This window comes from Talpa europaea, assembly GCF_964194135.1.
Source record: "Talpa europaea genome assembly, chromosome: 12".
In the NCBI taxonomy this organism is placed as follows: domain Eukaryota; kingdom Metazoa; phylum Chordata; class Mammalia; order Eulipotyphla; family Talpidae; genus Talpa; species Talpa europaea.
In genome coordinates this window covers 68696779-68719693 of record NC_140079.1, presented here as the reverse complement: position 1 = coordinate 68719693, position 22915 = coordinate 68696779, and the positions used below count along the sequence as shown (strand labels likewise).

The window sequence follows — 22915 nt, the reverse complement described above, 5'->3', positions numbered from 1 at the left end:
ATCTGGGAGGTGCCACCCAAAGAGGGGCAGCAGGCACAGGGTCCTCTGTCCCACTGAGTACTCCCAGCACCCCTCAACAGTGGTCTGCCCCACAGATGACCTTCACAACAGAACGAGATAACATGCCCTCTCAGGCCTTGATTGTGGTGCTAAGACTATTTTGAGGTCCTCAGAAACACACCGTTAGATTTCAGGATCCATTTGAAATTACTGTGTACTACACAGAGTATTCCTCACTCCCCTCCACCCTGCTCCCACCTCAGAGCTCACACAGTGCAGGAGCCGGGATTGACAGGAAGTCTAGAAATGGAGGATCTCAGCCCAAAGTTTGGGCTACAACTTGTATAAGCGCATGTGCATGTTCTCTCTCACACAGGCAGTTTATGTTTTAGCAAATGGGTTTACTTCATTCTGTTTTAGAAAATGATCTAATGCTACACCTCAAAATAATTATGAGAACAGCTGCCAGCACCAGAAAATAGAAATCCATTTCCCTGGTTCCTTCTCCTAGTGAGCTTCCCCACATCCCAGGTCTCCTCCCAGGCTCTCTTTAAAATCTTGAAGCTTAGGCCTCCCTGGTGGCGCAGCACTATGAAGCTGTCCGCAACTACTGCAGCACCAATCCCCAGCCAGGGAGTTACCCACATGGCGCAGCAGACCTCTCCTGTCTCACCCACCACTCCCCTCAGCAGTGGATTTCAGTAGATCTGCTCCCCACTGTGTCTCTGGTGAATCCTCTCACCAGCCACCCTAAGCCCCTGTAACTCTGGCCTGTACCCCAGTTCTCGTATGCATAAATTTTTTTAAAAAATCTTGAAGCTTGTCCTATCAGGTTTCCTCTCCTCTGCATAGGGCTGGACTAAAGCAACACTGGCCAAACAAGGGTGGGAGGTTGGCTCACATGTGGTGGCAAGAGGGTGGGAGGCCAGGCAGATAGAGCTCCCAAGATCTGCAACACTCTCCCTCCAGTGACAACTGAGGAGCAAAGCTAAGTTCTGAAAAGTGAGCTGAGTTCCAAGGCCTCAAACTCCAGAGGTGGAGCACCAGGGACGGGAGGAGTGAGAACAGTCACCGCCTCTCACGGTGTCTTCATCTGCCAGAGGCAGTCATGCTGGATTAATACCAGCTCTTCCAGCACCCGAAGGGTCACTGTAACACAGCAGCCTTCGTCACTTAAACCATAGTGCCCATGGCTCTGCTGAACTTTAAAGTGTGTTTGCATCTGCAAGTGAAGCAGCCGCCCTAGCCCTAAGAGCTCGTGCTCACATGAATGAGGGCACCCAGGAGGCAGGGGGTGAAGGGATGAGAAACAGGTAGGGGTTATGAAGAGCACAACAGCCAATAGTGTTAACATCCTTGATGAGTGACCTCGGTCTTTGAAAAACTGGGAGAGAAATATAGGGAGATACAAGAACATCTCTCCAGGTTGGTAAGACTATTAGATTCATTCTGAGTAACACACCCAAACGCATGTGTATTCATCTGAAATTGTTCATGGTGTGAACTTCCCCCGCCCCCAGCCCACAAATTATTTAGGTTTTGTTTGGGTTTCTAATGTGGGGTTGGCCCAGGGAGGTAATGAGTTTGCATAATCTGATGACATACAAACCCTATGGCATTCTTGAGAGCAAGCCAGACCAGCCCAGGTAACTTTGTCCAGGTGCCAGGGATGCAGGAGACACGCACAAGCGCACGTCTCTCTCCAGGACCGGAGGCCAGCAAGGTCTGGGACACAGCCAGGCCTGTGAGGCTTGGTGACAGCAGGCTGTGTCACCTTATCCACTCTGCAAATGCGAAGCACCACCCTCCCACGGCCTCGGTGGCTACTCCAGCTTGAATACCACCAAAAAAAAAAAGGCAAGAGCTGGTTCTTTTTGTTACACCTTTATTTACAGCAAATTACATGATATGTTGTCATTTTTATAACGACTAACAATACAGTGGGATGGGAGAAAGAGAAGGGGGCAGAGCAAGCATCTGAAAGGGAACAAAGCCAAAGTCTGGATTGAGCTCCTCAACCCACTCCCGAGCAGGACATGCGAGGCACTCACTACCTCTGAGCAGAGGAGGTGGCCTGTGAGTCTAGTCAGCAGCCCCAGGAGGCAGTGACACCCAGAGACACAGATCAAAGGGGACACTGAATGGAGTCCCCCACCAAGTGATTTTCCCAGCCTGTTCTCACCTTTGCGTTAGCTGATGCCAAGACTGTCTCTCTGGCAGCACCCTAATTACAGGGTGAAGAGGTCTTCCCAGAAGCATAGCCTCCCTGTGAGGCGGCACCCACCCCAGCCTACCTGGGCGAGAGCAAATTATCTGTCTGCACGATGCTACTACTGCCCTCCAACAGTCTTGGGCACCAGCATGGGTCAAGGCTTCTAAATCCAGGAGCTGCACAGGAGCAGGGGGCAAAGTAAACAGTTGGACTCCTGCACCTCCTGCTTGCCAGCTGCTTCAGGGAGCAGGCAAGCCTTCAGCCCAATCTAATGAGCTAAGGAGACTGCCAACACTCCCTAGGCATGGAGACAAGCACCCAGTGTCCAGCCCAGGAGAGGCAGGAAGCCAGCCTCTGCGTGAGAGCTGAGTAGTCAAGAACAGAGGATTTGCTGAAAGATAGTGACCTCTGAAGAGTGAACGAGAGCCCTGCCCTGCCCTCCTCCCCCTGCTTGTCAGCAACCTTGTCCTAAACACCTCTTCTTCCAGGGCTGACCCATCCACTCCCAAGCAGAGGACACTGAGGAGGTGACACTGCATCTTCCGTATACAGACCCTCACCTCTACTCGTGCTGGGTGGGGACCACTGAAGAGCAGGAAATCCAGGTAAGCAGAAGCTCCACTGGCTTGAAGGAGAGTGCCCCAGGCCCTCCCACGACACGATGCTTGTTTTCTGAACACTTGGTCCATGGACAGTAGCAGGGCAAGGAGGGGGAAGCAAGCACCACGGGGCAGCTCTGAAGCCAAGGGACTCCCAAGCACACACAGCCAACACAACCCCACTCTGCTCAGGTATCTCCTCCCTGCACAGCAGAGTGCCTGCTCTGCAAGTCATGGTTTCTGCCCAGTGATTCTACCCCCAACTATCCAGTAGAATCAGAGATTCAGTGGCTCTTAAAATAGTAAGTCCAGATTGGTCACATAGAAGTTCAAGTTTGGATACTCAGTTGGCTAAATGCTGGGGTCACCATCGAGGGGCATACTCTATGGTGCCCCAGACATAGTGTCACAGGATCAGGGGAGCTGTCGGCACTGCCTAGAGAGCGCGGCCCAGGAACCCCAGTCAAGTCAAGAGTTGGTGATGGTTTTACTGCCACGAAGGGTGGGAGTTTCTGACCTAAGACTGGGCTATTCTCAGAGACCCTGGAGGCTTGGTCCCAACACCACAGGTAGGTGAGGGCGGTTAAGTAAGTCAAGGCTCAGAGATGAAAAGAATCCATCTTCCAAGGCAGTGGGATAGTCAGCCAAGGCACTAAATGGTTTGGCACCTGGGAGCTTCAAGTAAAGTTGAGCGTGCTACCCACTGAAACGCTCTCCTGGACAGCGATACGCTGCCCCTGAGGTCAGACAGGAGGTGAGAGGCCCCGACTCCTCAGGAAGCAAACCCAGTCTGCTGTCCACCCTGCAGCTCAGAACGATACAAGGCGTGGCTAGAAAGATAGTAAATATTGATTCAGAATCACACATTCTAGAACTTTTCCATCTGGGGAGTACCAGCTTTCAAAGTGGGCACCTGGTAACCAGGCAGTGGTTACAAAAGTGGGCACCTTGTAAGCCCGCAGCATCGACTCCTGGGTTGCCTTGGGTGGCCAAGCACCACTGGGGACTAAGTTTGATTTTTGCAAACAGCAGAAAAGATTTAGAGTTGAGTCCTGAAAAGGAATCTAACAGGATGGTGCTAAGTCTCAAGGGACAATTTGATGTGACCCAGAGCAAGAGTCAGATGGACCTGAATGGCTCCAATGGGCTCTGAAAGCAAGGGAGGGAGTAGGGCGCCCCAGAATGTTTCAGGCAGTTGTGGTCAGAATGGAATTATGCACCAAGCATCTGGTCAGCAGTGACATGAAAAAATTGAGGCTCTTCTGCAGTTAAAAGCTGAGGCTTTAGGATGCTACAATCACATCTCCATGAACCCACTTGATCCCATTTCCTCCACCAAGAAGCTTCAGGAATCCAAATAAAGAAGTATCCCCAAGATGAAGCCCTTGGAAAAGTTGGAATTCCAAATGTTTTCAAATGAAGACTCCAATTTGAGTACTCACAACATAAACACTATTTCCTCTTTCCTCCTGACCTGCGCCGCAGTCCTAGCGTCCCCTTGGTGGTCTTGTAATAAGTAAATCCTCCCAGCTGCAATGCCGGCAGTAAGAATCCCTGATGAAAGGTACATGCCATCCTCATCTGCTGCAGAACCCCATGTATTGGTGACCAAAAGTACTGGCCCTATATGGGTAGAGCTCTCTCGCCTCCTGTAAGGGGCTGCAAACTGTTGGTTAGCAAAAGTCCTCAAGCAAAGCCCAGACTGCACAGGGCTATCCCTGCACCCCACCATCTGGGACAAAGTCCAAGGAATAAGCTCAGTAACTTCCTTGGGAGGCAAGAGGAGACACTGCAGCAGGCACAGTGCCAGCCCTTCTCACCCATCCTACCAGGAAGGAACCCATCAGATCCCTGCCACGCAAGCAGAGAGGGCCAGGCAGCTCCAACTTCTTGGGAAGGTTGTGAGGCAGCTGAGCAAGGAAGCAGTCTCTGAGCTACCCAAGAAGCCAGAGATGGGGGGCAGGGGAAGAAGAAAACACAGATGGCTTGTTTTCTTCAGTGGGCCTCTTCCCTGAGTTTGAGTTTTGAATTGAGGTCTTGCCTAATTTCAACTCAAAGAAAAGAAAAGAGAATTTCTCATCGACATATCATTAAGCTCCAGCAACAAAAAGGAGGCATCTGACAGGGGAGGCAATCAAAGGTTTCAAACTCCATTCCCATCGAGTTCCATATATACTCAGAGCAACGAGAGACGCGCCTCTCCTCCACTCCCCATCTCCCACACGGACGCCGGGGCCTGGCCCACCTGGAACACAGCAGGCAAATCCCCCTTGGTGAAACTTCAGCTCCAGTTCCAAAACCCTCAAGTACAGGTCCTCCTGTAAAATACTTACAGCAAAGCTTTACAGTATTTGTACATTTACACAAAAATAAATCCTTTTATATATATATATATATATATATGTATGTATGTATGTATGTATGTATATGTATTTATAACTGGTTACACGTTGGAGTCATTATTAGGCATTACCAGTAGTTTAGTTGGCACAGTTTGTCATTTAAGCTCAGGGTCAAGTTCAGTTTTGCTGTTCCAAAGTACAAAAAAAGGAAAGAAAAAGGTCAAAGGCATTTCATCTTCATGGTGTTCTCTTACATACAGTATGTCATATAGGAAACGGTATATACAGATGAACAGCGCCTCCTGACCCTTCCTCCTGTCTCATGGAGATAGGAGTCGGGGTCTGAAGGCGGGGTCAATGAGGCCGGCTGCTGGACTCTGAGGCCTGTCTCTTGCGAGAAGGGGTGTAGCCATTGAGGTAGCCATTCATCTGCCGTTTGGAGAGCCCTCCATTCAGGATGTCCTGGATATGCTGGACGATGAGGTTGATGGCCACTGTGGGGCAGAGACCAGCAGAGGGTTAGGCATATGCAGGGCGGGCGGGGTTGGATGGTTTAGAACACATGTACAAGGCTATGTCTGTCTGGGTGGAAGGGCAGAAGCCCCTTCCAGGGAACTTGGTTCTGGTACTTGTCAGCAGCCACTCAACCTCACCCTGACTCCAGGGGGGCGCACATGACCTGCCTCACAAGAAAGAAGTTCTAAGAGTAAGTCAGACACATTGAACACTTAATGACTGGGCTTGCAATCAGAGGAGCAATTCTATGATAGGATAAAAGCAACCAATCAAATTCTATAGGTTTGATGGCACGAGCTTCCATTCTGACCCCATCCATCAGTTACCTTCCATTTGGGACCTACCACCTTACCATCCCACCTAGAGTGAACCCACGAAGGGCTTTCTCTAAAGGCAATGAAATGAGACTCTTTTCTTTGCATTAGAAATACACTATATAGGTCCTCCCTGGTGGTGCAAGGGGTTAAGATACAACCTATGAAGCTAGCTGCAGCCACTGCACCACAAGTTCAATCCCCGGGCAGGGAGCTACCCACATGGCGCAGCAGACCTCTCCTGACTCACCCGCTGCTCCCCTCAGCAGTGTATTTCAGTAGATCTGCCTGTTCTATTCCATACTCTGTCTCTGGTGAATCCTCTCACCCCTGCACATCAGGCCTGTACCCCAGTTCTTGTATACATAAATAAATCTTTTTAAAAAAAGAAAAAAGAGGAAAAAAAGAAAGAAACTATATACCCTCAGCTAATGATTCAGGTTATCATCACCAAAAGTGTAATAAACAAGTGCTCTCTGAGGTGATGCATAAAGAAGACGACATGACACCTTGTCCACAGCATCCAACAGATTGTATAAACCGAACTCAAGTCTTAAGTCTGTGTAATGGGGGCATCCCTGGTGGTGCAGGGGTTAAAGTCTCAGCGTTATCAAGCTGTTGCCAGCCACTGTGACATGAATTCGGTCCCCAGGCAGAGAGCTAACCCATATGGCACAGCAGACCTCTCCTGACTTGCCCGCTGCTCCCCTCAGCAGTGTATTTCAGTAGATCTGCCTGTTCTGTTCCCCGCTGTCTCTGGTGATTCCTCATCCCCCGCACCTCTGGCCTCTACCCCAGTTTTTGTATGCATAAATAATTTTTTTTAAAAAGACTGTGTAACAGAACCCAACTTAGACAAACTACATAAATTGAGCCCAAATAGACACACCATGTAACTAAGCCCACTACTCCATACTCTGAAAACAGAGCATAATACTCCACATTTTGTGAATAGTCCAATCATCCAACTTGTGTAAAATGAGCCCAATCCTTCAAATTGTGCAAACTGAGCCCAGTCCTACAGATTGTACACAAACCTCCAAATTGTGTAAAGTGAGCCCAACCCAACGAATTGTGTGAACTGGGCCAAATTACCCAAATTGTGTAAACTGAGCCCAATCCTCCAAATTGTGTTAACTTAGCCTGCATGTGTCAAAATTATCAGTGTCACGAAAAACAAAGACAAACAGGGCTAGAACTCCAGGTTAAAATAAATGACAACAGGGGCCTCCCCGGCGGCGCGGCAGGTTGAGCACAGCGCTGTGAGGCTGTCTGCAGCCTCTGCAGCACTGGTTCTATTCGTGGCTGGCCAGGGAGATACCCACATGGCACAGCAGACCTCTCCTGTCTCACCCATGGCTCACTTCAGCAGTATATTTCAGTCCTTCTGCCTGTTATGCTCCCTGCTCTGTCTCTGATGAATTCTCTCACCTTCCCACACCTCTGGCCTGTACCCCAGTGCTTGTATAAATAAATAAATCGTTAGAAATAAATAAATAAATGACAATATCATTCCTGTATTTGATGATTACATTGTGATTATTGTGAAAATGCCCATTTTTTAAAAAAAAATTAAATATTCATCGCTGTAATAGACTCCCCTTGGAACAGCAAACAAACAAACAAAAAAACCTTTTTAAAAGGAAGAAAATCAAAACAATTATAAAGAAAACTAAGATAGGTTTTCTTACAAATCAATCTGCCCTTATTGTACCTAAATGCAGAGACAGTCGTACTACTCTGCATTGCGCCTAAAAGCAGAGATAGCCATACTACCTAGACAAGTCCAAACAAACAAATAATTGCACACTGACAGCAACCAGCTTCCTTTAGGAAGGGTTACCTTAATGGAAGACTACGTAAATTAGATTACAAAGTAAATCCCTGTTTGTTAAAGATGGCCACAAACACATGGTCTCCAGGTGTCATGAATGGGCATAACAGCAGAGGGCAATCTAGAGCCTCTGATTTCTGCTAGAGAAGTTCAGGTTCGCGCCTATACTGGTAGGCACACACACATACACACCATACATAGCACAGAAGCCTGTTCCCAAGGCCAGACATGTAGGCAGAAATTCCCTTCAGGTGGGACTTTGGTCACCAAGTCCCACCCCAGAGTAAGACTGACAAAGGATAAAGGCTATGCCCACGACTCAACACCCACTGAGGACTCACCTATATTATCTGCACCTCTAGGAATGATCACGTCAGCATACTTCTTTGTCTGTGGAGAAAGATATTGACCATGTGTTAATGAGGTGGTCAGGGAGAAACTGGCCCCAGGCCCTCTTGGAGGGAACCAGGAAAGGGACTAGCCTCACCATGAACCCAGAGGGCAACAGCTTGAGGCTTTGGAGACATATTTTTTAATCCAGATTATCTGAATTACAATGAATCATCTTTTCCTTGAATCCACATTATTAACATTTAATATTCCTTAAGTTTATGACCTTAGAGAACATGGTCTTTGAAACCCATTATGTAACTGCCTCTTCCCCAGTAGGAAAAGTATGAATTAGAAAAACCCCAACTTAAAAGAGGAGCGGTTGGCCTTGGAGTTCTACACACAGTCTTTCTATGCAAGGGCAGAAACCCAGAATGAGCAATTCCCGTCAATGGCTGTTTTTCCATTGGCTCTGTTATTACAGTAATTCTTTTTTAAAGACCACAATTAGATATAATCTTTTTTTTTTTTTTTTTTTTTAATTTACTGAGCTTTTGTGTGGACCATTTTCCCAATGACCTAATGGCACACAATACGTTTCCAGAAGACCACATAAACAGCGTCTTCAGTGCCGGCCTCTTTACTCTGCGGCTTCCACGCCACATCTGTTGAAATGTGACATGTCAGTGTTGGGGCACAAACCCAACTTGATCTAGGCAGACAACTGAGTGGGCCCAGTTTCCAGGCTTACATGGGAATGAGCTGATCTTCCCTGACCACAGTGTGGCTGGATAGTGGAGAGAAGGAAAAACCAGCCTAAAAATGTGCAGGATTTTGAAACCCACAATTCAGTTCAGCAGCAGAAAACTGGCAGTGAGCCTTAATGCATGTCCAACAGTTAAGTCTCCTTTGTGTTCTCCTTATAAAGTGAAGAAGGGGAAGAGAGATCCTCAGATAGAGGGATAGGATTTCCCAGCTCTGCCCTCCTCCTCTGCCCTCTTCCCAGAAACCTGATCTCGTAACCTAATCATCCACAAGGCAAGGAATAGGGCATCCAGGTTACTCAGGCTGACTCAGAAAGTCGGCCTATCTCCAACCTGACACAAAAGTCAGGTCTGGTTTGACGCAAAACCTACTAACAGACTTAAAGAAACAAAGATCATCTGAGATCACAATATCCAGGAAAAGAGTTAAGAAAGTTAATTATTAGGAGAAGCTGTGAAATCCTCACACTTGGTCTCACTCTCAATTTTTCTCAATGCCCTATCACACCCCACACCTCCACTCCTCCCGACTTAATCATAAAAATCCACAGGGAGTTGAGCCAGGGTTTGGACAACCTGGAGAAGACATAGAGCAGAAAGTTAGGGGCCTCACTTCCCAAGCCAGGCTGTCTCCCATGGTGTCCCCCCTCCACACCTCTGTCCCTGGAGGTTCTCCCTTTAAGTCTTTCCCCAGGGAGCAGAGGGTGTTCCAGAATTGAGGGCCATTTGCTAAATAGCGAGAATTCTCTGTGTCCTGATCTGCCTTTTCTGAGAGCCACCTCACTGGAGAATTCCCAGCTGCCAGGGGTAGGACTGGTAAGCCTGTGCCAGGGCAGAAGTACAGAACTTTATTCCAGTGGGGACACTTTCCAAATGGGAGCTTATACAGGGGCCAAAAGACAGCTTTAAACTGGGTTCTTTGGAGTGGCAGAAGAGAGTCAGAGGGATACCTGTAGCAGAGACCTCCCTGCCTACACTCCCACATCGAGACCCCTGGGAGACAGACAGATGGCCAAGTCTCTGGAATCAGCAGGCTGGAGCTTCCGGAGAACTAACTCAGCAGAGTAAGAGACAAAGCACTCAAAGCTGCCCTTTCTTAGGACTTTGGCATGGAGGAGCTCTCAGGGAGAATGAGATTCCAGTTGGGGAATCGTGCTAACATCCACCCCTTCCTTTGTACAAGTCCATTTTAAATTCTAAATCCAATGAGAACAAAACTCACTGGCAAGCAGAATTCCTCAAAGGCAGGCTTGACGAAAGTAATGTACTGAGATAAAATCTGCTCGAGGTCTCTCCCTCTTTCGCTGATGTCCCTTAATACTGTAAGAGAAGAAAAAACAGGAATCAAGAAACGGCGTATGAGCCAACACTGTTCACCCGTGTGAGGCAGCCGGGGCGTGCGAGGGCGCCACCGTGTTGCTGGTTGAGCCCCAAGCTGGGTTCCCAGGGGACCATTAAGAGCAAGTCAGTGGCAGCAGCATTGGGAAAAACAAGTTATATTTCTGTGTCCTATTACAGTCAAAGTCTGCCATGACAAAAATGCTCCCTGGTGCCAAAGGCTAGCGAGCTGAGGCCACCAGTCTTTATTTCTAGCAACATCTGACAGAATTGAAACGTCAGTGTGAACAAATAAATAGCAGGACAGTCCTGGGAAGGTGCTAAAGGAAGCAGACGAGGCCTGGTCAGGTGGTGGCAAAGCGGACAGGTGGCCTCTGCTCACCTTGGTCCTCATCCCTTGGCACTGACTTACCTGTGCTCCTTAGTCCAGCAACTTAGCAACAGTGTTAACACCTCATCACACATGCCCCGCCCACACCTCAGCCCCTCTCAGCCAGTGGTTCCCAGGGTCAGCGTGTCTGCTTACTTCAACCCAGAGGTTTACATTAGAAAACCATTTAGTGAAAGATGAGAAAACCATGGTTTAGGGAACAGCACTGAAGGGGTGAAAGTAGCCCAGACTGACCAAAGATACCATCTTCTGCTTCCTTCCTCCTGTATAGTGTTATTAAGGGACCTTCAAACACCTTTTTTTTTTTCTTAAGATTTATTTATTTGGGGGCCTCCCCTGGTGGCGCAGTGGTTGAGCGCTGGGTTGTGAAGCTGCCCGCAGCCTCTGCAGCACTGGTTCGATCCCTGGCCGCCAGCGAGGGTCCCACATGGCACGCAGACCTCTCCTGTCGCGCCCACTGCTCCCCTCAGCAGTGTACTTCATCAGTCTGCCTGTTCTGTTCCCCACTCTGGCTCTGGTGAATTCTCTCACCCTCTCGCACTTCTGACTGTACCCAGTGCTTGTATAAATAAATAAATCTTTTATAAAAAAGCATTTATTTATTTGTACAAGAACCCGGGTACAGGCCAGATGCGCGGGAGGGTGAGAGGATTTACGAGACAGAGTGGGGAACAGAACAGACAGATTGATGAAATACACTGCTGAGGGGAGCAGCAGGCAAGACAGGAGAGGTCTGCCATGCCATGTGGGAATGGCCAGCTGGGAATCAAACCGGCGCTGCAGAGGCTGCGGACAGCTTCACAGTGCAGTGCTCAACCTACTGCGCCACCAGGGAGCCCAAACACCTTTTTTAATAGCATCTTTGGGCCCAAAATGGAAAACAGTCTGCTGGTCCAAGACTGCAATCCCATTCTGTTGCTCTCCACCAACATCCTAGGTCTCAGTTTCCTCAAACTCACTGTCTGTTTGGAAGGAGATTCCTCCAAACAGTCCCTCTGAACAAATTATCATGTTAAATCTTATTATCATAAGCTGTTAAATCTTTCACTCCATCCCAAGAAGAGATCATATCCACTTACAATCACTTCTAATGGTCTCGCTGTGTACCATTTCAGGCAACACACTCTAAAGACACCTATGCAATACTTGCGAGTGCATTTCTGGAAAGTTAGGATGCAAAGTAATTCTATTTCCACACACACACACAAGGATGCCCACCAAACACACATGGGCATACACACCTGCACACACATACCCGCACCTCCTCGGGCCGGGACAGGCAAGAAGGGCGGTTCTCATCCAGGTCAAGATAAAGGTCAAGATAAAGTCTGCAATGTTGAAGTCAGGCACTACTGCTACCACCACCAGGCTGTTCTATGAGGGCCCAATGGTTGACAAGGAGTTTTTGTCCACATGAGCACTGGAAATAAAATGTCTGGAAGGCCCCACAACCCCTCCTCCCACCCACCCAAACTCACATGGTGCCTTCCCCAGCCAGGACAAGGTCCTCTCAGGCATCTGACACAGGTACCTACCCAATCACCCTACCAAGGAGACCGGGTTAAGAAGCCCCAACCCCTGCCCTGTGGTTCACCTCAGAAGCTTCCAGAACCATGGCACATGGAGCTTCCCAGTTCAACTTGGCCAAAACACACACCTAGTCTAGCCTTCAATTCTCCAGAGAAATTCCACAGAAAAAAGGAAGCCAGATCAAAAGGGTATCAGAGCTGGGAGGAAAACATACACACACCTGCACTCAGGCAGCTGTACTTTTATTTCAAGTCCTACAAAGGCACACCTTTCACACAACTGCCAAAGGCTTGACACTTTGGGACCTCTCTCCTTCCCCCAGCACAAACCCATACACCCCATAAACACACACACACATGCTTGGAGTGCTCCTGCTGTACTCAGCCCAGGCTCTGGCCCCCACTTCAGCCCCAGACCTAGCAGACCTGACAGCTTCACCTGCTACATCTGTAACTGGTGGCTGAAGCCAAAGACTGCCACAGGTGGTGCCCCCTGGAGGGGGGTTGCTGGTGAGGATAGACAGCCACAGGGAAAATGCCAAAAAAGTATGGAATTTGGGGGTAGAGCAACTGAAAAGAAATATAAGGGACTGCAGAAGCAGCCAAGGACTACTGAGTGTTCAGGATTCGGTGTTTGAGGATTCAGTGTTGGAGCTTTCATCACTTGGGATTCTGCCGATCTTCCAGGAGGCTGCTATGGGCCTCTGAAGGTGGAAGTCTCTAGCAGCCAACCTCAGAGAGGAAAAGTTCAGAGGCTTTGCAATTAACCAAACAACTAAAACTGTTTCTGGTTTTGCTGCTGTTACAGACTTGGCAGAAAAGACGAATACCTAGAGCTGGGCCCCTCGCTGAGTGAGTGTGGTCTATTGTCAGGTTATTCAGCCACTGCAGCTACTGTTTTGAGTGTCACCTGTCTGGTAATATGCTGGGGCATCTTGGCAGTTCCAGGAACATGTCCTGTGTGTCTTCTGTTGTCTTCCTAAGTTGGAACATGGCCTATAGTCCAGCTACCACATGCTTCAGATCCACAGTAGGAGGAAGATGCCATCTTGGGCACGTGGCCTATTGTTCGGGAGAGGAACTCTGCATCCTCAGTGGTGGGAAGACACCATCTTAGCTGCTTTTGTTTAGGACTTGAAAACATTGAACACTGCTTCAGGTGAGTTAAATGGCCTTTTTTGGCCTCAGAAACTCTTTGTTTTTCCCTGGTTGGTTAAATAAATCCCATTGTTGTTCTCTGGACCTTAGTATTAGTAGTCTTACAATTGTATGCACTGGTGATAAACTCAAACGTGTCCTTGGCCAGTTATAGTGCCCCCTGTATCACATCCAGGAGAGCAGAAGGTGGTAGGGTCAGAGAGGGTAAAGACAGGGCTGCCACTAGTGAACAAGAGCCACTGTGGTCCTGGAGTCAAACTGACCTGGATTTAAATCCTGACCCCACCCCTTCCTACCTCTGTGACTAGACAAGTCATTTTACTGTTTTGACTCTCCATGTCCTTAAATATAAACTAGGGACATTAGTGTCTTTCTCATGAAATTGTCACTGAGGAATACAGGGAGGTGCACAGGCAGACCTCACATCACTGTGCTTCACAGATAACTGCATTTTTTACAAAGTAAAGCTTAATGGACTGCAGTATAGTATAAACAGAAGCTTTATGTGGGAAAGCAAAATATTTGTGTGACTCATTTAACTGAGATGCTCACTTTATTGCAGTGGTCTGGAACCAATCCTGCAGTAATCTCCCAGGTGTATTTGCACATAAAATTGAGCACAGTGGGAGGCACACAGTTGTGCTGGGAAACCTGTGTTTCAATGAGAATTGCAAAGACAACAGAAGCCACAGGAGAGAACAAGGAAACCAGAGCTGGAGCAGCAGGAGGGGCCCAGTCCTGCAGATTGGGAGTGAGGGTATGGTGCGGGAGGGCATGGCAAGACATAAGCCCAGAGAAAGACAGAGCAGAGGGAGAAACAGGGAAGACTGGGAGGAGCCATCCTACAGTTTCCACCCTGGAAATGGAGGAGATGTGGCCAGACATTAGGAATATGCAGAATCAAAGGCCTTGCTACCTCTGCTGCCCAAGAGCCTTCCCCAGAGTTATCCCCTTAAACAGACCAGGACCCTCTCTGTAAGCCAAGGCTAACACATGGCTGGCCAGCTCAGGGCTGACACGCCCAGCTCCTCAGGCGCAGTCAGGAAACAAGGCCAAGCAGAGGGCTGAGTCAGATCAAGGTCTCAGCACTAACCAGAAACTCCAGGGACCAAAACTGGCTCCCTCATCATCCCTCTGACCCCAGCACATTTGCTTGGCCCAGAAAGGCCCTTTCAAAGGCGAGTAAAAGGGCAAGAAGCTACATGTCCACCACCTTTCCTTCTCGACCTTCCCCTGCAGCCTTCCCAAATCCACGAGTGCTCTTTCCTGGCAGCCAAAGCCAAGAACAAATTTTAGAAGGACCAGGAATAAAGACGATTCTTAGTCAATTCATTTTCAAGATTAGCTGCAGAAATGCAACTCCGTGAAAAAGAACAGATGGGCTAGTCAGGATCCACCTCAGCCCTGACACCACGTGAACCAGACACAGAATCACAAGGAAGACTTGCTGTCCGCAGTCCTGGTCCCTCTCCTGGTTCTTCCTGGTCTCTGAGTTCAAGAAGGGGTTAAGGTACACAACAGAGGGGAAGGCAAAGGCACTGCTGGAAGGAAACCAATCCCTACAAACACATCTACCCATGGGAAGGAGATACTTCTCTCAGGGCCACATGATTCCCCAGGCAACCCATCAACTTGGAATGTGAGGGTCAAAGTCCAGCCAGCATGGCACACAAATGAGCAAAACCATGGAGCTGAACAACTCAAGTCCCCAGGAATGTCCTCACACAACAGCCGCTCCTGACTAACCCATGCCACAAAGCACACGCCAGGCATGGTCTCTGTCCAAAGTGGACAAAGAATGCATTGGCAGAAATCACATGTGGGAAAGTCCCACAAGTCCAAGAAAGTGACTTGCCAGTGGGTGACGCAAGAAGACAGGAGATCTGTAAGAGGAAGGGAGAAGTGCAGAGCAGACCTGGGAAGCCCCTGAGAGGGTCACCATCACCTCTAGTCCTTCCCCTACTCGCCTCTGGCCCGAGAGACGTCGGTTGAACCTATACCGTGATTAGCTGTTGGAATTAGAGGCTGAGAAGATATGATTTCCAGGGACACTGCTACCACACAGTATCTTGTGTTCTCTGCCCTCAGGCACTACTGCATCCCCTGGGACTTTAGTACTGGCAGCTGGACTAAAGATGGTGTCTGCCGGCATCACCAGCTCCCAAGGATGTGACCAGCCTAGAACCACTCAGAAGCTCTCCAAAAACTCTGGGAGACAGAACAAAACAAGTTGTCTCCCACTGTAGGTGAAGAGGATTTCTGATCTGCCACCTCATCATCTATGGACCAAGCCCCACCAGGCCGTACCTCAACTGCCTTACCTCCTAATGCCTTACTTCCAACTGCAACCATGATGCTGGGAGTACTGCTCATTGGGTGGTCAAATGAATGCCAAGAGGTTAAAACAAAATTGCCCCAGATCATACACTACCAGGTTTCACCAAGGCAGGAGTTAAGCCCAGTTTATGGGACTCCAATATGTTTCCCTCAACACATCAGGCTCCTCCCTAACTTGGTCAGCTAGTAAGGACGTGGGGCAGATCACCCAACAAAGGACCTGGGCTGTGCGCTGCAGTGACAAGCCAGGCCCTGGGGGTAGATGCTTGAGGACTGTCAGACTCAGGCCTCAATTATCAAGAAAGAACAGGCAATTCTCGCCTGGCTAGTCACACCCTACAAACCAGGCTTATCTCCCTCTTATTACCTATAAAGAAACCTAGGTCTGGAGGTCAGAGAGCTGCTGGCTGGGTCTCCCACTCCCCTTATGTTTCCCTTCTCAGCCCACCTGAGCAGAAGGGTATCCCCAGCTGTTAAAAGAGTGGGCAGGGCCTCCCCTGGTGGCACAGCGGTTGAACGTTGGGTTGCGAAGCTGTCGGCAGCCTCTGCAGCACCAGTTTGATCCCCGGCCACCGGCGAGGGTCCCACGTGGCACGCAAACCTCTCCTGCCGCCCGCTGCTCCCCTCAGCAGTGTACTTCGGTCCTTCTGCCTGCTCTGCTCCCTGCTCTGGCTCTGGTGAATTCTCTCACCCTCCCGTGCTTCTGACTGTACCCAGTGCATGTATAAATAAATAAATAAATCTTATAAAAAAAAAAAGAGAGAGTGGGCAGATCCTGTGACTGCCTGAAAGGGTAAAAGCCTAGCAACTCATTTCTTTATATTCTACAGGTTTCTTGTCAAGTCCTTGCAATGACTGTCATGAATTGCCGTGAAACTACTAATGTGTTTCATGAAAATTTCACAGACTTTGAGATCAGAAGTCTCTGGGCTGGAGCTGACAAACTTTTAATCTGCCAATGATGTGCCGTGATTAGGAGCTGATTCACTGGCCCTTGCCTACGCCTCGCTGCTCTTGCACACTCAAAGCCTTCATCACCTTCAACCCTCTCTTCAGTCATCCTTGCCTTCTGCCCTGGCTGGGCCTTGTCAATTCCAAATCTAATACCTTTTTTGTGTCTCCCCAATTCTCCATCACCCCCCACCCATGCCCCTCCACTACTGAATGCCCTACCCACGAAACAGTCTTCAAACCCTTGTCTCATCTCCACTTACATCTCCTGTGTTAGAACAATTGTCCAGAGAGCTCTGGCCAGGTCACTGGGCTAACTCAAAATCCTAGGGAGGCTCTCCCTTGTCTATAAGAACCAAATCAGAAAACTCAGTCCCCACAACCTTCCACAAGCAGCTTTCCAATGTCTCTCTACAACCCTCTATAGATTCCAGAACAAGACAAGTTGTCTACAGCTGCACCCAATACCTTCCTTGGTTGACTCTGGTACCTTTCTTTGGTCATCGCCCTGCCCAACAGCCACATCCCGAGCCCCACTTCCTCCATGAAAGTTCCTGGTGTCTCTAGTGGGAGCAAACTCTCTATGCAATATCCTATGGAACTAAATCCACAGGCTCAGCTCCCCAGCTGATGGCCAGTTCTGTTGGGGACGAGACACATGCAGGTACCTAATCAGGCCTGCAGAGGGAAAAGGCCTTGCTTTCCAGCTGTCTGGAAAGAGTGACACACCTCCCAGAGACTGCTGGAAAATAAAGGGCTAGAGAGAAGCAGGCTGGTGGGATGAAGAGCCCAGCGCTGCAGGCATGGGGGTTCCTGCCCCCAGATGTCCCACAATTAGTTTCCATCTTGACAGTGATGACTATGGAAAAATCATAAGGAAATGGGCATTTAACCAAACTTTTTCCCGGCAAAACCAGAACATAAACTTCTGATTCCATCTCCATGACCTTACACAAGCCTTCCTTCATCCAAAACAGCAAATGACTAATCCCTTTTCAAATGTCACCAAGCGTTTAGACAGCAGGACAGCCCAGAGCTGAATCGACGCAGCCGGGCAGGGCCTATGGCCACACAGCCACCTCAGGGAAGGCTTGGCCTTCAGACTCCAGAAGGGCAGGGGCCTGTCTTGGTGGCCAGCAGGCCTGAAGGCTTTAGGACGTACCTCTACGGGAGAGGCGAGTGTCCGCATCTGTGTCAACAAAAAGCTTCATCTGGAACAGGTCTCGCACCTCCTGGGAATAGAAGGCCAGGATCCCCTCGAAAAGCACCACGTCGGCAGGGTAAACAGTGACTGTCTCCTCCTTCCTACGAGGCACAGAGCAGAAACAGGGCAAGCTAAGCATAGCGGGAGGGGAGAACGGATTTGGGCGCCTGGCTGGAAGTCGGGGTCCTGCCCTCAGACATACAGGGAGGACTAGGGGTTTAGCCAGTATAGCTGTGAAGAGCCCTGGAACCCCTACAAGAAGACCCCAAATGGGACCACCTCCTTTGAGTAGTTCTCCTGAGTTTACACCATAAAACCAAATCAGAGGGTCCTTCCCCTTGGAATAAAAAATCTGCTGCTGAACGAGGACTCAAGATAGACCAAAGCAGATGTGACTTCTTTTTATCTCCACAGGCATCTGGAGAATTCCCTCATGTTGGGTATTTGTGGACCCTAACATTGAACTTTCAGAAACAAAAACTCAGTCTTCTCTCAACATCCCCACCTGCTTCCCCAATCCTGAAGCAACTGGAAGGAGAGAAGGAGGGGGGAAAGTCTCAGAAGAGGAAAAGGGTGGAGAGGACAAAGTGTTTACACAGAGGTGACAGCCTTCAGTTCATCTGCCCGACTCTCCCACAAGCTGGCACTGGCTAGAAAACCCTGTACAACTGTGTGGTTTGTTTGTTTGTTTCCCCCAAGTTCCATAAGACAATGGGTTTGCCCATTAGCTGCCCACTGAGCAGGGCACCATTCCAATGCCCCTCCTGTGAACACTCCACCTCCTGACTAGCTGGGGCCCTTGGACTCCTGTCTAAATTCTCAGGCGGGTGCTGCTTGGGGTCACCTCCCAGGTGGCAGAATATGGGACAGAGCAAGCCAAAAAAAAAGGCCAGGCTGGTAAGAGATGCTGTGCTGTGACTCCAACACAGAGTTACCTGGGGAGCTTCTCCCTGGACCCTACCCTTGGAAGGCACAAACTTCATTATTGCAATATGGAACAAACGCATTGTTATTTTTAAAATGCCCCCCAGGTTTTCCTAGTGAGCAACGAGGGTTGAGAAACACCAGTCTAGGAAGGTGTGAGCTTCCAGAAAACAGGGTGCCCATTGTGGTTTAGGATAAGGAACCACACTGGAAGAGGTCAGAAGCAAAGCGGCCAGAGAAGAGGATCACTGGGTAAGTGGGACAATGAGCCCGCAGAGGCAGAGCCTCAGGCCAGCGGAGGGGCGGGCCCTGCTGGGACACAGAGTGTGCGTGCCAGGCTGCCTTGCGTCTGGTCTCTGGTGACATCAGCACCCCACTCCTCTGGGCAAGGTGCAGGAGAGCAGAGAGAGCGTTTTTCTTTGTTCTTCCTGCCTTTTCTCCTCCCACCCCCTTAGATTTTCTTCCAGAAACAACAGCTCAGGGAGGTGGATCAGGACCAATGTGCAGTCCCCCCAACCCACCCACCCCGGCCCAAATCCATAAGCCTATTTTTTAGTCTTCTAGTGTTAAGGACATGAGATGACTCGGCTGTTCTGGGAAGCGCCTGGATGAATTCCCCAACCCAGGCACTCAGGGTGCTCACTGCTGCCACTAAGGTGTCTTTAGGCAAGGGATAGGAAGGGGTCTGAAGCTGAGAAAAAGGGAGCAGCGAGGAGCAATCCATGGCCTGGGGTCACTTACTCACCGAGAATGGGAGACAAAGTCGTATACAGGAATCTCGACTGTCTTCCCTTCGGTGATTTCTTTGAGTGTTTTGAAGATGAGTTCGTTGTCAAAGGCATCTGAAGGAAATCAAACTGTTGACTGTTTCTTCATTTTTACACACTTTCTCCTAAGAATCATGCTCACAGATACATTTCATTTTTCACATCACCAGTCCCACAGCTAGATTTCAACCCAAAGCAGAATGCAAGCTCCCGATGTCAAAACGGGAAGTGAATTCTGCTAGGAGGATGTCATTTCTTCTTCCTTGATGGTGCCTCCCTGGCCTTTGACCTCACAACTCCAAGCCCTGGGAACTGGCATTCATTAGCATGGAAAGCCCACTCATGACAAGAGTACCATGGGCACCATACCAACAGGTTTCCATTCTAACAATGATAAGAAACAAATCATCTAAGGGGCAGCAGGCTGATCAGTAAGATCGGGGCACAAATCAGGCATCGGGGACTCTCCACGTCCCTTCCCACTGGTCGCTGAGGTTCACATCCAGGCCATGTGCACACATGTAGGGTGGTGGGAGGGTGTGATGTGGCTGCTTCAGATGAGAGGAAGCAGAAGAACCAGTATTGCCCAGTCGATCTCGAGTAACAGGCTCATGCAGAGCTACCCTTGTTCAGACACAGGCCAGATCAGCATTATGTGCTACATACATAATGTCTTTCAAGATTCCTTCTTTTGTGTAAGCCCCACCATCAACCTGCAAGGTAGCTCTCAGTCCTCCTTTTATAAATGAGAAACACTCAGAGAGGCTAAGCAATTCCTCCTTAAACCAGCACACACACCCCTTATGCTCCCCCAAACTCACCCGGGTGATCGAAATTGAACTGGCCCTTCAGGGCTTTGGCCTTCTGCTCTGAAGTGAGGACACGGTAGAAGCTATCCTGGCTCAGGATGACCACCTTCTTCTGGCGACAGTCCACCTCATTCTGCCCCAGCAGCTGCACGATCTTAGCACAGACGGAAGACTGTAGAAACAGAATACTGAAGAGTCAATGGAAATGTAGAGCCACTCAGCTGATGCCCACACCCTAAGCCAGATCTTTGGAAAAAAGCACCCAAAGGCTACCATCTTCTATGATGGGTTAGAAGGCAAAGGGAAGAAGATACACCTGCTGAGAGGCAAGTGTGGGGGGTCCCATCTCCTGCTCCCTCCTTCCTTAATACCCTCAGGTATCTACAATGAGTGCAGGGGGAGGAAACAGCAATTTCTGCTTCCTTTTCTGTAAAGCCTTTTCTAAAGCCACCAAAAAAAGGTAGCACTGATTTATTCCACCCCGCTTGCACCCTGATAAACAAGGCAGCAGAGTGGAGAGAGCACCTTGATGGTGTGCTGGCAGATGGAAGGGCCCCTGTGCTCCCAGGAGACATGCCCCAGCCCCTGCACATATTCGCAGCAATGCAATAAAAGCCACAGGCGAGGGACTCCGCTTCAAGGTAAACCAGGAGGCCTTTTCACAGGTGTGCCATCACTTTCAGATGACATGGGACACAAACATCACCAACACCTCAACTTGGGGAGGCCAGTCCCAAGTGAACTCAAACCTACAAGCTCTGTTTTCCGTTGGTAATAATATACCTGTGACCGGTGAAATTCAGAACCCCACCGAAAGGAAGTCAGGAGGCTAGCGGCGACCCAGAGAGCACAAGTCAGCAAACGCAGGACTCAACGTGCCCTGCAGCTCCCACAGGAGCTTCCAGCTCCCACAGCTCTTCCAGTGAAACTGAGGGGCATTCTACAGAGGTTATTTAAAGGGTGGTTAACCTTAAATTTTGGAAAGTGGGTCTCTCCACTTCTGCTGTTTTGTTTGTGAATAAGCCATTTTGTTGCTGGAATGGCTGACTGCTTTTGTTTGAGGTCGACTTTCACGATATACTACCATGTTTTTCCCTCTCGAATGTCATATAGTTTGTAAAAGGAAAAGCATAAAAGCACATGAAGCAAATGAACTCAAAAGACTGAGAGGGCGGGCCTCCCCAGTGGCGCAGCGATTGAGCGCTGGGTTGTGAGGCTGCCCGCAGCCTCTGCAGCGCCGGTTCGATCCCCGGCTGCTCCCCGGCCACTGGAGGAGGGTCCTGCATGGCGCACAGACCTCTCCTGCCGCCCGCTGCTCCCCTCAGCAGTGTACTTCGGTCCTTCTGCCTGCTCTGCTCCCCACTCTGGCTCTGGTGAATTCTCTCACCCTCCCGCGCTTCTGACTGTACCCAGTGCTTATATGTATGTATGTATGTATGTATGTATGTATGTATAAATAAATAAATAAATAAATAAATAAATAAATAAATAAATCTTAAAAAAAAAAAAAGACCGAGACGGTAAAGGATTAAATAACTTTTTTAAAAAACAAAGATTATTTATTATAAAATAAACAGGTCTATATTACAAAGCTCTGGAAGCCATAAGGAAGCCTCCTGCAGGAACTGCTGGGCTGACCTAATTGCAAAAAATGGAAAAGTTGGCATAAAGATTTTTTGAGCTCAGTCTTAGAATCCTTCCTATTGAATCTATTTTGCCAAATGATTTTAGCAGGGGGAAAAAACCAGGAAACCTTTCAAAGTCACAATCCTATAAAGCTGTGCATTTGATTTGTCCCAGCACAGGGAAACCTGGCACTCCTGTTGTACTAGTTAATGCAGACTATTTTGCACAAATTAACCTGTTGCACGAGTTGCAACACACAACCAAATAAGGATCTTTGGAAGAACAGTATCCTTACTCAATTGTGCATGATTTGAAAACAATTCATTTCACATTTATGACATTTCTGTATATTAACTAAGAAAAGCTATTTAAAATTACATTTTAAATGACATTTTAAAATGTCATTGACATTTTCCTTACTGCAAATATGCCCCACCCAAAAAATCATAGGAAGGTAAAACTTGCACATGACTTAAGATTCAAAAGCAGAAATGCTGTGAGAGAATCAAAGGCTCTATATTATATTTATAAAATCTAAGTTTTTTGAACATACATATACATAAGGCCCACACTTTCATTTCCTACCATCCACCTACTTCTTACATCCTAAGGCTACAGGAGGGTGAAAGTCTACAGCAGCAGCTGTTACTAGTAAATTAGATGACTTTTTAGAATAGTAAACCTGCCACCACCAAAAAAAATAAATACATAAAGAAGTTACACTGCCCAATTTTTGCAGCTGAACAATCATCTCCATTTACCCAAGCACAACCTAGGCCGGAACTTACACAACAGCCAATAAAATTGAGTTAATGAGCGTAGAGTTGGCGTGATTCTAGAAACTATGCTTGTCATAAGTCTTTACGAAGAATAAAGTGTGGCTACCTTGCTGCTCCATGGCCACATGCCTCAAGTTTTAAGTTCTCAAGGACCTGAGTAGTGAGCTTTCCTACAAACACAGCACCACTGG

The 22915-nt window shown here is 48.6% G+C and overlaps 1 protein-coding gene across 1 annotated transcript in view; it reads right to left on the bottom strand.

Moving 5' to 3' along the window:
* Nucleotides 1-5507: 5507 nt before the first annotated feature.
* UCK2 (uridine-cytidine kinase 2) overlaps nt 5508-22915 on the bottom strand; it is a gene marked incomplete at both ends in the record, with an annotated part of 67573 nt that continues 50165 nt past the window's right edge. The window contains 6 exons of the mRNA XM_084251308.1: nt 5508-5647; nt 8159-8207; nt 10134-10231; nt 17778-17920; nt 19489-19585; nt 20332-20491. Coding sequence (XP_084107434.1) covers nt 5508-5647; nt 8159-8207; nt 10134-10231; nt 17778-17920; nt 19489-19585; nt 20332-20491 — 687 coding nt within the window. The remainder of the gene's footprint in view (nt 5648-8158; nt 8208-10133; nt 10232-17777; nt 17921-19488; nt 19586-20331; nt 20492-22915) is intronic.